The 14249-nt window shown below is 41.6% G+C and overlaps 1 protein-coding gene across 1 annotated transcript in view; it reads right to left on the reverse strand.

The window, feature by feature from the left end:
- The window catches only part of LOC110536036 (uncharacterized), a 141207-nt gene that overhangs the window by 25074 nt on the left and 101884 nt on the right, over window positions 1–14249 (reverse strand). Inside the window, exon 7 of the mRNA XM_021621582.3 lies at window positions 10822–10999. Coding sequence (XP_021477257.3) covers window positions 10822–10999 — 178 coding nt within the window. The remainder of the gene's footprint in view (window positions 1–10821; window positions 11000–14249) is intronic.

Raw genomic sequence — 14249 nt, forward strand, 5'->3', positions numbered from 1 at the left:
GCGCTCCTAGTGGCCAAGAACTTTAATGCAGGCAAACTTAAATCCGTTTTACCTAATTTCTACAAGAATGTCACATGTGCAACCATAGTGTACAAAACTCTAGGCCACAGTTTTTTTTAATACATTGGCAAATATTCTAAAAACCTGTTTTGCTTTGTCATTATGGGTTATTGTGTGTAGATTGATGAGGGAAAAAAACAATTTTAGAATAAGGCTGTAACGTAACAAAATGTGAAAAAAAGTAAAGGGGTCTGAATACTTTCCGAAAGCACTGTACATCTTCAACATTTGCTATCGGTTGTCATTTTTGCCTTTTACATTTTAGATGGAGTCCAGTAAGTTCTATTAAATATACAGTTGAAGTCGAAAGTTTACATACACTTAGGTTGCAGTCATTAAAACTCATTTTTCAACCACTCCACAAATGTCTTGTTAACAAACTATAGTTTTGGCAAGTCGGTCATTTTTCCAACAATTGTTTACAGACAGATTATTTCACTTATATCACAATATCACTGTATCACAATTCCAGTGGGTCAGAAGTTTACCTACACTTAGTTGACTGTGCCTTTATACAGCTTGGAAAATTCCAGAAAAGTATGTCATGACTTTAGAAGCTTCTGATAGTCTAATTGACATAATTTGAGTCAATTAGAGGTGCACCTGAGGATGTATTTCATAGCCTACCTTCAAACTACCCTGGGGTAGCCTAATGGTTAGAGTGTTGGACTAGTAACCAGAAGGTTGCAAGTTCAAACCCCTGAGCTGACAAGGTACAAATCTGTTGTTCTGCCCCTGATCATGCAGTTCACCCACTGTTCCTAGGCCGTCATTGAAAATACAAATTTGTTCTTAGCTGACTTGCCTGGTTAAATAAAGGTAAAAAAATCCAAATAAATCGGCCAAGACCTCCAACTTTTTTTTAGATCTCCACAAGTCTGGTTCATCCTTGGGAGCAATTTCCAAAAGCCTGATACCTTCAGGCTTTTGTACAAACAATAGTATGCAAGTATAAACACCATGGGACAACACAGCCGTCATATCACTCAGGAAGGAGACACGTTCTGTCTCCTAAAGATGAACGTACTTTGGTGCGAAAAGTGCAAATCAATCCCGGAACAACAGCAAAGGACCCTGTGAAGATGCTGGAGGAAACAGGTGCAAAAGTATCTATAGCCACAGTAAAACAAATTCTATATCGAAATAACCTGAAAGTCCGCTCAGCAAGGAAGAAGCCACTGCTCTAAATCCACCATAAAACAGCCAGACTACGGTTTGCAACTGCACATGGATCATACTTTTTGGAGAAATGTCCTCTGGTCTGATGAAACAAAAATTGAACTGTTTGGCCATAATGACCATCGTTATGTTTGGAGGAAAAAGGGGGAGGCTTGCAAGCCAAAGAACACCATCCCAACCGTGAAGCACGGGGGTGGCAGCATCATGTTGTGGTGGTGCTTTGCTGCAGGAGGGACTGGTGCACTTCACAAAATAGATGGCATCATGAGGGTGGAAAATGATGTGGATATATTGAAGCAACATCTCAAGACATCAGTCAGGAACTTAAAGCTTGGTCAGAAATGGGTCTTCCAAATGGACAATGACCCCAAGAATATTTCCAAAGTTATGGCAAAATGGCTTAAGGACAACAATGTCAAGGTATTGGTGTGGCCATCACAAAGTCCTGACCTCAATCCTATAGAACATTTGTGGGCAGAACTGAAAAAGGGTGTGCGAGCAATGAGGCCTACAAACCTGACTCAGTTACACCAGCTCTGTCAGGAGGAATGGGCCAAAATTCACCCAACTTATTGTGGGAAGTTTGTGGAAGGCTACCCAAAACATTTGACCCAAGTTAAACCATTTAAAGATAATGCTACCAAATACTAATTGAGTGTATGTAAACTTCTGAACCCACTGGGAATGTGATGAAAGAAATAAAAGCTGAAATAAATAATTCTCTCTAACTCTTATTCTGACATTTCACATTCTTAAAATAAAGTGGTGATCCTAACTGACCTAAGACAGGGAATTTTTACTAGGATTAAATGTCAGGAATTGTGAAAAACTGAGTTTAAATGTATTTGGCTAAGGTGTATGTAAACTTCCGTATTTTATATGAAACATTTGTGTTTTAGGCACTCAGCACGTTTTCCCACCTATTTTTCCATTCAATTTATTGTATTTTCATCTTCAAATCTTTACTCCCTTGTTTTCTAGTTTAAGAATTTATACACTCTAGAAGCCAGGTGTTTTTGGGAACGGACATACTTTATGAAACTTTCCACTTTGTTCAAATCATGTTAAAATGTAATTGTTCTATCTACTGACTTGACTGCCTGTACAATCTGAATTATTTTAAAATGGTTGGTAAAGCTGGTCATATCCTTTAGTTCATTCAGACCCATAATTTGACCATCTTTATACAAATCGGACACGGTCCAAACTCCCATCTGTAGCCAATATCTCCACAATACCAGTCTGTGATTAATTAATATGTGTGAATTACTCCAGATATTTGTTTGAACGGAGGTGCATAAGGAGATTTCTAATTTATTTCCAACAATTTTAAGATCATTCCAAGAAGCAGATATTTTTGGATGGTCTTTCAGATATTCAGGTAGTATTCCTTATGCTATCAGTCTAAGTAGGAAGTGGTGGGACATTTTTTCTTAAATTGCTAAGTAAGAGGGGTGTTATTCATTTCATTGATCTTCTTAAAGAAGGATTTCGGTACATTAAGAGGCTTAGTTTGTAGTTGGAGCCATTGTCATGTATATTGTTAACATTCTGAATGTTAAAAAGCGGGAGGACCATCTCACATCGTCTACTTTCATGGAATTCACAATAGCTTCTAGCCCCCTCCTGCCTCTGTAACACCATGGTTTCCTCTTGGATAACCCAAAAATTGGGTTGGAATTACAGAAAGAACCCAGGGCAGTTGAGTTTAAGTCAAAGTTGAAGCCGGAATTGGGGTAAACAACTGCCGATCTGATGTTCAAATCAAATCGTATTTGCCACGTGCCGAAAACAGCAGGTGTATTGTGAAACCTTATTGTGAAATGCTTTCTCACAAGTCCTTAACCAACAATGGTGTTTTAAGAAAACAGAGTTAAGAAAATATCTACTAAATAAACTAAAGTAAAACATTTATAAATAATAATATAAAAAATATATTACATAAAAATACAAAATAAACTAACGCTATAAAATAACAATATTGAGCCTATATACAGTGGGTAGTCCGGGTGGCCATTTGATTAATTGTTCAGCAGTTTTCTTACGGCTTGGGAGTAGAAGCTGTTAAGGAGCCTTTTGGACCTAGACTTGGCGCTCCGGTACCGCTTGCCGTGTGGTAGCAGAGAACAGTCTATGACTTGGGTAACTGGAGTCTTTGACAATTTTTTGTGCTCTGACACAGCCTAGTATATACAGTCGTGGCCAAAAGTTTTGAGAATGACACAAGTATTAATTTTCACAAAGTCTGCTGCCTCAGTTTGTATGATGGCAATTTGCATATACTCCAGAATGTTATGAAGAGTGATCAGATGAATTGCAATTCATTGCAAAGGCCCTCTTTGCCATGCAAGTGAACTGAATCCCCCAAAAACATTTCCACTGCATTTCAGCCCTGCCACAAAAGGACCAGCTGACAGTGATTCTCTTGTTAACACAGGTGTGAGTGTTGACGAGGACAAGGCTGGAGATCACTCTGTCATGCTGATTGAGTTCGAATAACAGAGTGGAAGCTTCAAAATCAGGGTGGTGCTTGGAATCATTGTTCTTCCTCTGTCAACCATGGTTATCCCCAAGGTAACACATGTCGTCATCATTGCTTTACACAAAAAGGGCTTCACAGGCAAGGATATTGCTGCCAGTAAGATTGCACCTAAATCAACCATTTATCGGATCATCAAGAACTTCAAGGAGAGCTGTTCAATTGTTGTGAAGAAGGCTTCAGGGTGCCCAAGAAAGTCGAGCAAGCGCCAGGACCATCTCCTAAAGTTGATTCAGCTGCAGGATCGGGGCACCACCAGTACAGAGCTTGCTCAGGAATGGCAGCAGGCAGGTGTGAGTTTATCTGCACACACAGTGAGGCAAAGACTTTTGGAGGATGGCCTGGAGTGGGCTCACTCACAATTTTGCCTAAGAACACAGCCATGAATAAAGAATGGTACCAACACATCCTCCGAGCGCAAGTTCTCCCAACCATCCCAACAGTTTGGTGAGGAACAATGCCTTTTCCAGCATGATGGAGCACCTTGCTATAAGACAAAAGTGATTACTAAGTGACTCGGGGAACAAAACATAGATATTTTGGGTCCATGGCCAGGAAACTCCCCAGACCTTAATCCAATTGAGAACTTGAGGTCAATCCTCAAGAGGAGGGTGGACAAACAAAACCCCAAAAATTCTGACAAACTCCAAGCATTGATTATGCAAGAATGGGCTGCCATCAGTCAGGATGTGGCCCAGAAGTTAATTGACAGCATGCCAGGGCGGATTGCAGAGGTCTTGAAAAAGAAGGGTCAACACTGCAAATATTGACTCTTTGCATCAACTTCATGTAATTGTCAATAAAAACCTTTGACACTTATGAAATGCTTGTAATTATACTTCAGTATTCCATAGTAACATCTGACAAAATTATCTTAAGACACTGAAGCAGAAAACTTTGTGAAAATTATATTTGTGTCATTCTCAAAACTTTTGGCCACACCTGTACACTACCAGTCAAAAGTTTGGACACACCTACTCATTCAAGAGTTTTTCTTTGTTACTATTTTCTACATTGTAGAATAACAGTGAAGACATCAAAACTATGAAATAACACATATGGAATCATGTAGTAACAAAAAAGTGTTAAACAAATCTAAATATATTTTATATTTTTCAAAGTAGCTACCCTTTGCCTTGATGACAGCTTTGCACACTTTTGGCATCATGAAGTAGTCACCTGGAATGCTTTTCCAACAGTCTTGAAGGAGTTCCCACATATGCTGAGCACTTGTTGGCTGCTTTTCCTCCACTCTGCGGTCCGACTCATCCCAAACCATCTCAATTGGGTTGAGGTCTGGTGATTGTGGAGGCCAGGTCACCTGATGCAGCACTCCATCACTCTCCTTGGTAAAATATCCCTTACACAGCCTGGAGGTGTGTTGTGTCATTGTCCTGTTGAAAAACAAATGATAGTCCCACTAAGCGCAAACCAGATGAGATGGCATATCGCTGCAGAATCCTGTTGTAGCCATGCTGGTTAAGTGTGCCTTTGAATTCAAATAAATCACAGACAGTGTCACCAGCAAAGCTCCCCTACACAACCTTTACGGTGGGAAATACACATGTGGAGATCATCCGTTCACGTACACCGCGTCTCACAAAGACACGGCGGTTGGAACCAAAAATCTTAAATTTAGACTCCAGACCAAAGGACACATTTCCACTGGTCTAATGTTGCTAATGTTGCTCTAATTGCTCATGTTTCTTGGCCCAAGCAAGTCTCTTCTTCTTATTGTTGTCCTTTGGTAATGGTTTCTTTGCAGCAATTCAACCATGAAGGCCTGATTCATGCAGTTGATGTTGAGATGTGTCTGTTACTTGAACTCTGTGAAGCATTTATTTGGGCTGCAATCTTAGGTGCAGTCAACTCTAATGAACTTATCCTCTGCAGCAGAGGTAGCTCTGAGTCTTCTTTTTACTGTGGCGGTCCTCATGAGAGCCAGTTTCATCATAGCGCTTGATGGTGTTTACAACTGCACTTGAAGAAACTTGAAAAGTTACTGCATGATACCATATGTGTTATTTCATAGTTTTGTTGTCTTCACTATTATTCTACAATGAATGAGTAGGTGTTCTAAAACGTTTGACCGGTAGTGTACATTTATACAAATAATGTACATAATGAGAAATAATCATATTAATTACCTATTTATTTATTGTTCTTAAAATTCTGTTGCAGGACCTTCCATACATGCAACATTTGTATTTCAATTGTTTGTTAGGATGAAATTGTGCAAAGAAAAGGAAAGTATTAAAATGTGAATGAGTCAAAATAGGAGAGAGAACAATGGTGTCATGCATTTACATGTGGTTTTTTGTTTGTTGTTGTTTTTAGGTTAGTGTGATATGTTGAATGTGTTGTAAAGAAATGATTCATACAAAATCAATAAATTAAGGAAATGGAGAGGGGGAGAGTGTTGTCTCTTCATCAACAACAAAGAGTGTGCTGACTCGAGCGCAGTGGAAGTCTCGACCCATTGTTCACCGGTCTTGGAATACCTGATGGTAAAATGTCGACCCTTCATACCTCGCGAGGGAGTTTTCAGCTGTTATCATGACTGTTGTCTACATTCTACCTCAGGACAAGAAATATAACAAGCTGGCATTTAACAAACTGTATGAGGCTATAAACAAGCAGAAAAACGTGCACCCGAAGGCTGCCTTTCTTGTTAACAGAGATTTTAATTCAACGTCATTAAGACACGTGATGCCCAACATTCATCAACACGTCTCCTTCGCCACTAGGGGCGATAAAGTCCTAGACCACTGTTACTTTACTCACAAACAAGCATACAAGGCCATCCCTCGTCCGCCATTTGGCAAATCGGATCATGACTCCATGCTCATGCTTCCTGTCTACAAGCAGAAGCTCAAACAGGAAGTAACTGTGACTCGCTCTCGCTGAGAAATGGACATCAGAATCAGAGATTATGCTACAGGACTGCTTTGCTAGTGTTTATTGGAACATGTTCTGGAGACACTGCCGATAAAATCGACGAGCTAACCACAGCCGTCACTAGCTTCATAAGGAAATGCATCAGCAACATTGTCCTCACAGTGAAGGTTCGCTGCCTCCCCAATCAAAGACCCTGGATTAACACAGAGGTTGGCTCTAAACTAAAGGATAAGGCTACAGCACACAGGGCTATTACAGACAACCCTGAGGCTGTATCTGAAAACAGGAACAAGTACAAAAAGTCCCACTATGACCTCTGTAGAGTCATCAAATGAGAAAAAGGACAATATAGGAATAAGGTGGAATCATATTACACAGGCTCCACCGCCAGCCGCATGTGGAAGGGGCTACAGTCTATTACAGATTACAAAGGAAGTCACAGCTGTGATACACCGAATGATGCCTCTCTTCCAGACAAACTCATGCATTTTATGCACACTTTGACAATAACAACACAGTACTGTGCCTGAGGGCACCCGCCGAACCAGAGGACTGAGTGATCTCGATCTCCGAGGACAACGTGAGTAAGGTCTTTAATCAGATCAACACTCGCAAGGCCGCAGGGCCGAACAATATTCCAGGGCGCGTTCTCAGAGCATACGCAAATCAACTGGCAGGCATATTCACGGTAATTTCAACCTCTCCTTGTCCCCGTCTGTAATCCCCACGTCTCAAGCTGACCACCATCATTCCTGTTCCCAAGAATTCCATGGCTTCATGCCACAATGACTACCGCCCTGTAGCACTCACATCTGTAATCATGAAGTGCTTTGAGAGGCTGGTTATGGCACACGTTAACTCCACAATCCCAGACACCCTAGACCCACTCCAATTTGCATACCGCCCCAACAGATCCATAGACGACGCAATCTCAATTGTACTCCACAGTGCCCTCAACCACCTAGATAAGAGGAATAGCTATGTGAGAATGCTGTTCATTGACTACAGCTCAGCGTTCAACACCATTGTCCCGTCCAAGTTCATCAACAAGCTTAGGACCCTGGGACTGAACACATAACTATGCAACTGAACCTGGACATCCTGACAGGCCGACCCTAGGTGGTGAGGGTAGGCAACACACGTCATGCTGACACTCAACACGGGGCCCCACAGGGATGTGTGCTTAGTCCTCTCCTGCACTCCCTATTCACCCATGACTACATGGCCACGCATGAGTCCAACACCATTATCAAATTTTCTGACGCCACATCGGTGGAAGGCCTGATCACCGGCAACGATGAGACAGCCTTAAGGGAGGAGATGCACACTCACAGGACTCTACACACTCACGCACTGTCAGCTCTAGAAGTGTTACTCACTGTCAGCTCTAGAAGTGTTACTCACTGTCAGCTCTAGAAGTGTTACTCACTGTCAGCTCTAGAAGTGTTACTCACTGTCAGCTCTAAAAGTGTTACTCACTGTCAGCTCTAGAAGTGTTAACATCGTAGTCTCCCTACATTGCCAATCCTGCAACACATTCGAAGGAGAAGACTCATCACTTCTTCTTCAACCCCAACAAACACAGCATACTCGAACGCCTCTTAATCAACTAATACAGCCACACCAACACAACAGCTCTTGCCTAGAAACCATTTGCAACACATCCACTCAAGGCAGAGGGAAGGAAAGAAGCCAAGATTGAAAGAATCGATTCAATAATCAAAGACAACTTGAGCTTTTATAGTCCCCCCAGTACGTGTGCATTGTGTTCCCGTAACAATAAGAGAGAACGATGGGGCGTCTGGATTGGACTATCTGAGCAAACAATGGCAGATGTGTCCATAAATTGTGAACAGTGCAGGGCATCTCTCCTTTCCTCCATAGTACCGCTATATTTATTCCTGGTCATGAACCTCTCTTTCACAAGTCACTGGCTTACTACTATAGTCTATATGATCTCAGAGATTTCCAAATGTAATAAAAAAGTAAGCACTTTTTGAACGTGAATTGAAGGTCAGTTTTATTTGCAAATCACAATTGTTTGTTTTTTTCAGATGTTCTTTATTAATATTGTACATCTCATTTTGATTTACACCCAGTCCTTTTCAAATAGAAAATACTCTGAGGGAAAGTGGAGCTAACATTTTCCTGTAAAACACAGAGGACTTGTTTCTAAACCGAATCAGGTCTAATTAATTAGTATCAGTATCAAATTCAGCATGAGATTGAGTTTTACACACTCAGGCCAGTATTGTCTTCATAACAGGACATCAGTGCTGGGACAGTGTCTGCCATCATTTCAAATGTCAAAGTTTACTGTAGTATGGAAGATACAGTTGAAGTCGGAAGTTTACATACACTTAGGTTGGAGACATAAAACTAGTTTTTCAACCACTCGCAAATTTCTTGTTAACAAACTATAGTTTTGGCAAGTCGGTTAGGACATCTACTTTGTGCATGACACAAGTAATGTTTTCAACAATTGTTTACATATTATTTCACTTATAATTCACTGTTTCACAATTCCAGTGGGTCAGAAGTTTAATTACACTAAGTTGACTTTACCTTTAAACAGCTTAGAAAATTCCAGAAAATTATGTCATGGCTTTAAAAGCTTCTAATAGGCTAATTGACATAATTTGAGTCAATTGGAGGTGTACCTGTGGATGTATCCAACCTTCAAACTCAGTGCCTCTTTGCTTGACATTATGGTAAAATCAAAATAAATCAGCTCATTGGGAGCAATTTCCAAAAGCCTGAAGGTACCACGTTCATCTGTACAAACAATACTACGCAAGTATAAACACCATGGGACCACGCAGCCGTCATACCTCTCAGGAAGGATACGCGTTCTGTCTCCTAGAGATGAACGTACTTTGGTGCAAAAAGTGCAAATCAATCCCAGAACAAAAGCAAAGGACCTTGTGAAGATGCTGGAGGAAACAGGTACAAAAGTATCTATATCCACAGTAAAACGAGTCCTATATCGACGTAACCTGAAAGGCCGCTCAGCAAGGAAGAAGCAACTGCTCCAAAACCTCCATAAAAAAGCAAGACTACGGTTTGCAACTGCACATGGGGACAAAGATCATACTTTTTAGAGAAATGTCCACTGGTCTGATGAAAGAAAAATAGAACTGTTTGGCCAAAATGACCATCGTTATGTTTGGAGGAAAAAGGGGGAGGCTTGCAAGCCAAAGAACACCATCTCAACCGTGAAGCACGGGGGTGGCAGCATCATGTTGTGGGGGTGCTTTACTGCAGGAGGGACTGGTGCACTTCACAAAATAGATGGCATCATGGAAAATTATGTGGACATATTGAAACAACATCTCAAGACATCTGTCAGGAAGTTAAAGTTTGGTCGCAAATGGGTCTTCCAAATGGACAATGACCCCAAGCATACTTCCAAAGTTGTGGCAAATGGCTTAAGGACAACAAAGTCAAGGTATTGGAATGGCAATCACAAAGCCCTGACCTCAATCCTATAGAAAATTTGTCGGCAGAACTGAAAAAGAGTGTGCGAGCAAGGAGGCCTACAAACCTGACTCAGTTACACCAGCTCTGTCAGGAGGAATGGGCCAAAATTCACCCAACTTATTGTGGGAAGCTTGTGGAAGGCTACCCGAAACGTTTGACCCAAGTTAAACAATTTAAAGGAAATCCTACCAAGTACTAATTGAGTGTATGTAAACTGACCCACTGGGAATGTGATAAAGAAATAAAAGCTGAAATAAATCATTCTCTCGACTATTATTCTGACATTTCACATTCTTAAAATAAAGTGGTGATCCTAACTGAAATAAGACAGGGAATTCTTACTAGGTTTAAATGTCAGGAATTGTGAAAAACTGAGTTCACATGTACTTGGCTAAGGTGTATGTAAACTTCCGACTTCAACTGTAGATCAGTGTGTTGATGGATTGGTCATATATGGGGTTAAAGGTCAGAGTAGGATGAAGTTGCACCTACACACGGATCTAGGGTCAGTTTCATTTCCCTCCTTAATGATTACGGTTAAGAATTGGAAAGGGTAAGCTGATCCTAAATCTTCCACTACAGGCAAATTCTAACTGAAGTATTAGGATCTGGGGTTAAAGGTTAGAGGCCAGGGGTTAGTGGATAGAGTGACCTCCGGTGTGCACCTGTGAAGATGTCTTGTCCCAGTCCGAGGGAGCGGCTGTCTTTCCCGTTGAACAGGTGCTGCTGCGCGGGGGTAGGGCAGTTAAGGTGCTGGTGCTGGGAGGGGGCGGAGCCCTGCAAGTGCTGCACCGACAGACACTCACTCAGGACGTCCTGCTCCAGGTGGGGGAACGGCCTCAGCTGTCAATCAAACAGAGAGACAGGGTTACTGTACAATACAAGTGGTCACGAAGACAAAGTGAACAAAATGAAAAGAGAAAGAGAGATGATTTGCTTTTCCTTTGAGTCATGCATGAATTTCAATGTTTGTTTGGACATCTTGCATACCAATGTAAAGCCAAGACGTGAAAAGTGAAAACCTGTCTCTCTGCCAATGGTATCTGGGCACGCGAACACACATTAAACTGTAGTCTATCATGTGGGGTGGAATTGGGGCAGAATGCGTGGGAACAGAGGTCCCAAAGTGCAATCATTATTTAGACATGTCGAACATGTTTCTGAGCTGAATTCCTGCATTCCCACTGATTTTAGTCAGTTACCAATCTAAGTCTAAATTCTAATCCCACCCCTGGGTTTATGTAGCTAGCAGTGGTCTCAAGGTAATATACATCAAAATGATAGGTAGTCTGTCAAATAGATCAGTTTTACTCTGTTCTATACATCAGCACAGTGAGTTACACTGTCGTAAAATGTTATAGTGGACTGTAGTACAACCCAAGCCAGAGCATTGCAGGAATCCTAAAAACCATGTCGTTCCCTTTCCTCTGCAGATGTACCTTTACATTTGAGGTGATGTCAGATGTACCATTAGATCCGAGGTAATGTTAGATGTACCATTAGATCTGAGGTAATGTCAGATGTTGCATTAGATCCGAGGTAATGTTAGATGTTTCATTAGATCTGAGGTAATGTCAGATGTACCTTTAGAGCTGAGGTAACGTCAGGATGTTAACATCAAGGTTTGTCATACGGAATACCTGATTTTATGCTGAAGGACAAGGCCAATATGCTGTGTCTGGACAGTGACTGGAGTGAAGGGATAGGTGAGATGTTTATCCCTCTAACCAGAATGATTAGTTGATTAGCCCACAGTGCTAACTCATTTAGATTTGTGGGTTTGATCCCTAATTACGCTGTAGATTCCTACACTTAAGCTACACTAAACTACACTGAATGTCAGTCTCTCACATTGTGTTAGGGCATATGCTACATTTTTATTTTTATTTTACCTTTATTTAACTAGTCAAGTCAGTTAAGAACAAATTCTTATTTTCAATGACGGCCTAGGAACAGTGACTGTAATGTACTGTAACGTCAACCCTCTACCGGGACATTGACGCTGTAGATCTGCCAGAAGGAGCTGACTTCAGTAACATAAGGAACATGGTATAAAAAATAGCCATTTGTGTAAACTGGCCAACAAGCACAACAGTCTTTAATAATGCAGTGCATCAGTTAATTACCAGTGACATCTCAACCACAGAGACTTAAAGGAAATAGCAGGCTTAGAGGCCAGCTTCACAACCACAGGCAGCCCTCTTATTAGGACCAGGAGAAAGAGAGGATCAGGACAACCAATCCAACCATCTATCATTCTATTCATCCCTCTGTCCATCCGTTGCCATGGAATTCAGGATGGATTGAATAGCCAGTCTGGATTTGATATTTGACTTGGCGCGAGGTATTTATTAGACATTTGTTAGATATCCGAGTGCAGATGGATTGCTGTCTTTACATATCACTGATCAATTCGACAATCATTAGTTAAATTATCATTTGAACACGTCGTGATTGGATACCCTTCCTTACAAGCGCCTTGCAACAATTCATCAAGTCTAATTGGGCCTCTGCCTTTCAAAACATGACATAATTCATTTTTTTCTGCTCAGAGATGGAGTGAGAAGGTTTGTTTGACATTTGTCCACAGCATCTGGACACTATTCTGCTCTAGCTACAGCATATCAACAATGGTATAAGCCTCACATGTGTTTCCGTTTTACAGCTAAGCAAAGGAACACATCATTCAGGCCCGGCCGACGACATTCAGGCCCTTTAAACAACAATGAGACTATTCTCTCTCTCTCCATTCTCCCCATATTTATCAGCAGAAGAATGTGATGTGGACCATGAACACAATGTGGTCAAACCTGATCTATTGTCCAGGAATTTCAAAGGTTTTCAAAGGCTAAACTAAATTAATCCAACTGTGATGAAGAATAAGTACTGGACTGGAGATGATTACATCACAAGCCATGTATTTAGAAAGTTGTAGAATTTTCAGTTACATAGCATTATTTAAATCCCCATATAATGTTAATGGGGCGCTAACATGGCTGCCATAGAATATTGCAGTGTCATGTAAATGCATCACAATGGAGAAACCTCAATGTCCCTACTCTCTAAATACATGGCTGGGATTACACCTACTGGGGACATTTAAACACAAAAATATAAACTCAACATGCAACAATTTCAAAGATTTTTGTTACAGATCATTTAAGGAAATCCATTAATTAAAATAAATTGATTAGTCTATGGATCTAATCTATGGATTTTACATGACTGGGAATACAGATATGCATCTGTTGGTCACAAATACCGTAAAAAAAAGGTATGGATCAGAAAACCAGTCAGTATCTGGTGGGACCACCATTTGGTTCACGCAGCGTGACACATCTACTTCAGGCTGTTGATTATGGCCTGTGGAATGTTGTCCCACTCCTCTTCAATGGCTGTGCGAAGTTGCTTAATATTGGCAGGAACTGGACCACGCTGTTGTACACGTCAATCCAGAGCATCCCAAACCTGCTCAATGAGTGTCTGGCCATGGAAGCTTCCAGGAATTGTGTACAGATCCTTGCGACATGAGGCTGTGCATTATCATGCTGAAACATAAGGTGATGGCGGCGAATGAATGGCACGACAATGGGCCTCAGGATCTTGTCACGGTACCTCTGTGCATTCAAATTGCCATCGATGTCCACTGGCACGCTGGAGAAGTGTGCTCTTCACGGATGAATCAAGGTATCAAGGATCACTCCATCTGCCCGGTACAGTTGACACCATGATTCTTTTTTTTTTTTTTTTACCCCTTTTTCTCCCCAATTTCCAATTGTTGTTGTAGCTACTATCTTGTTTCATCGCTACAACTCCCATACGGGCTCGGGAGAGACGAAGGTTGAAAGTCATGCGTCCTCCAATACACAACCCAACCAGCCGCACTGCTTCTTAACACAGCGCGCATCCAACCCGGAAGCCAGCCGCACCAATGTGTCGGAGGCTGTACCTGGCAACCTTGGTTAGCGCGCACTGCGCCCGGCCCGCCACAGGAGTCGCTGGTGCGCGATGAGACAAGGACATGATGATCCCTACCGACCAAGCCCTCCCTAACCCGGACGACCTCCCGGTCGCGGCCGGTTACGACAGAGCC

Source organism: Oncorhynchus mykiss, chromosome 1 (genome assembly GCF_057628025.1).
Source record: "Oncorhynchus mykiss isolate SJ-2025 chromosome 1, ASM5762802v1, whole genome shotgun sequence".
Taxonomy (NCBI): Eukaryota; Metazoa; Chordata; class Actinopteri; order Salmoniformes; family Salmonidae; genus Oncorhynchus; species Oncorhynchus mykiss.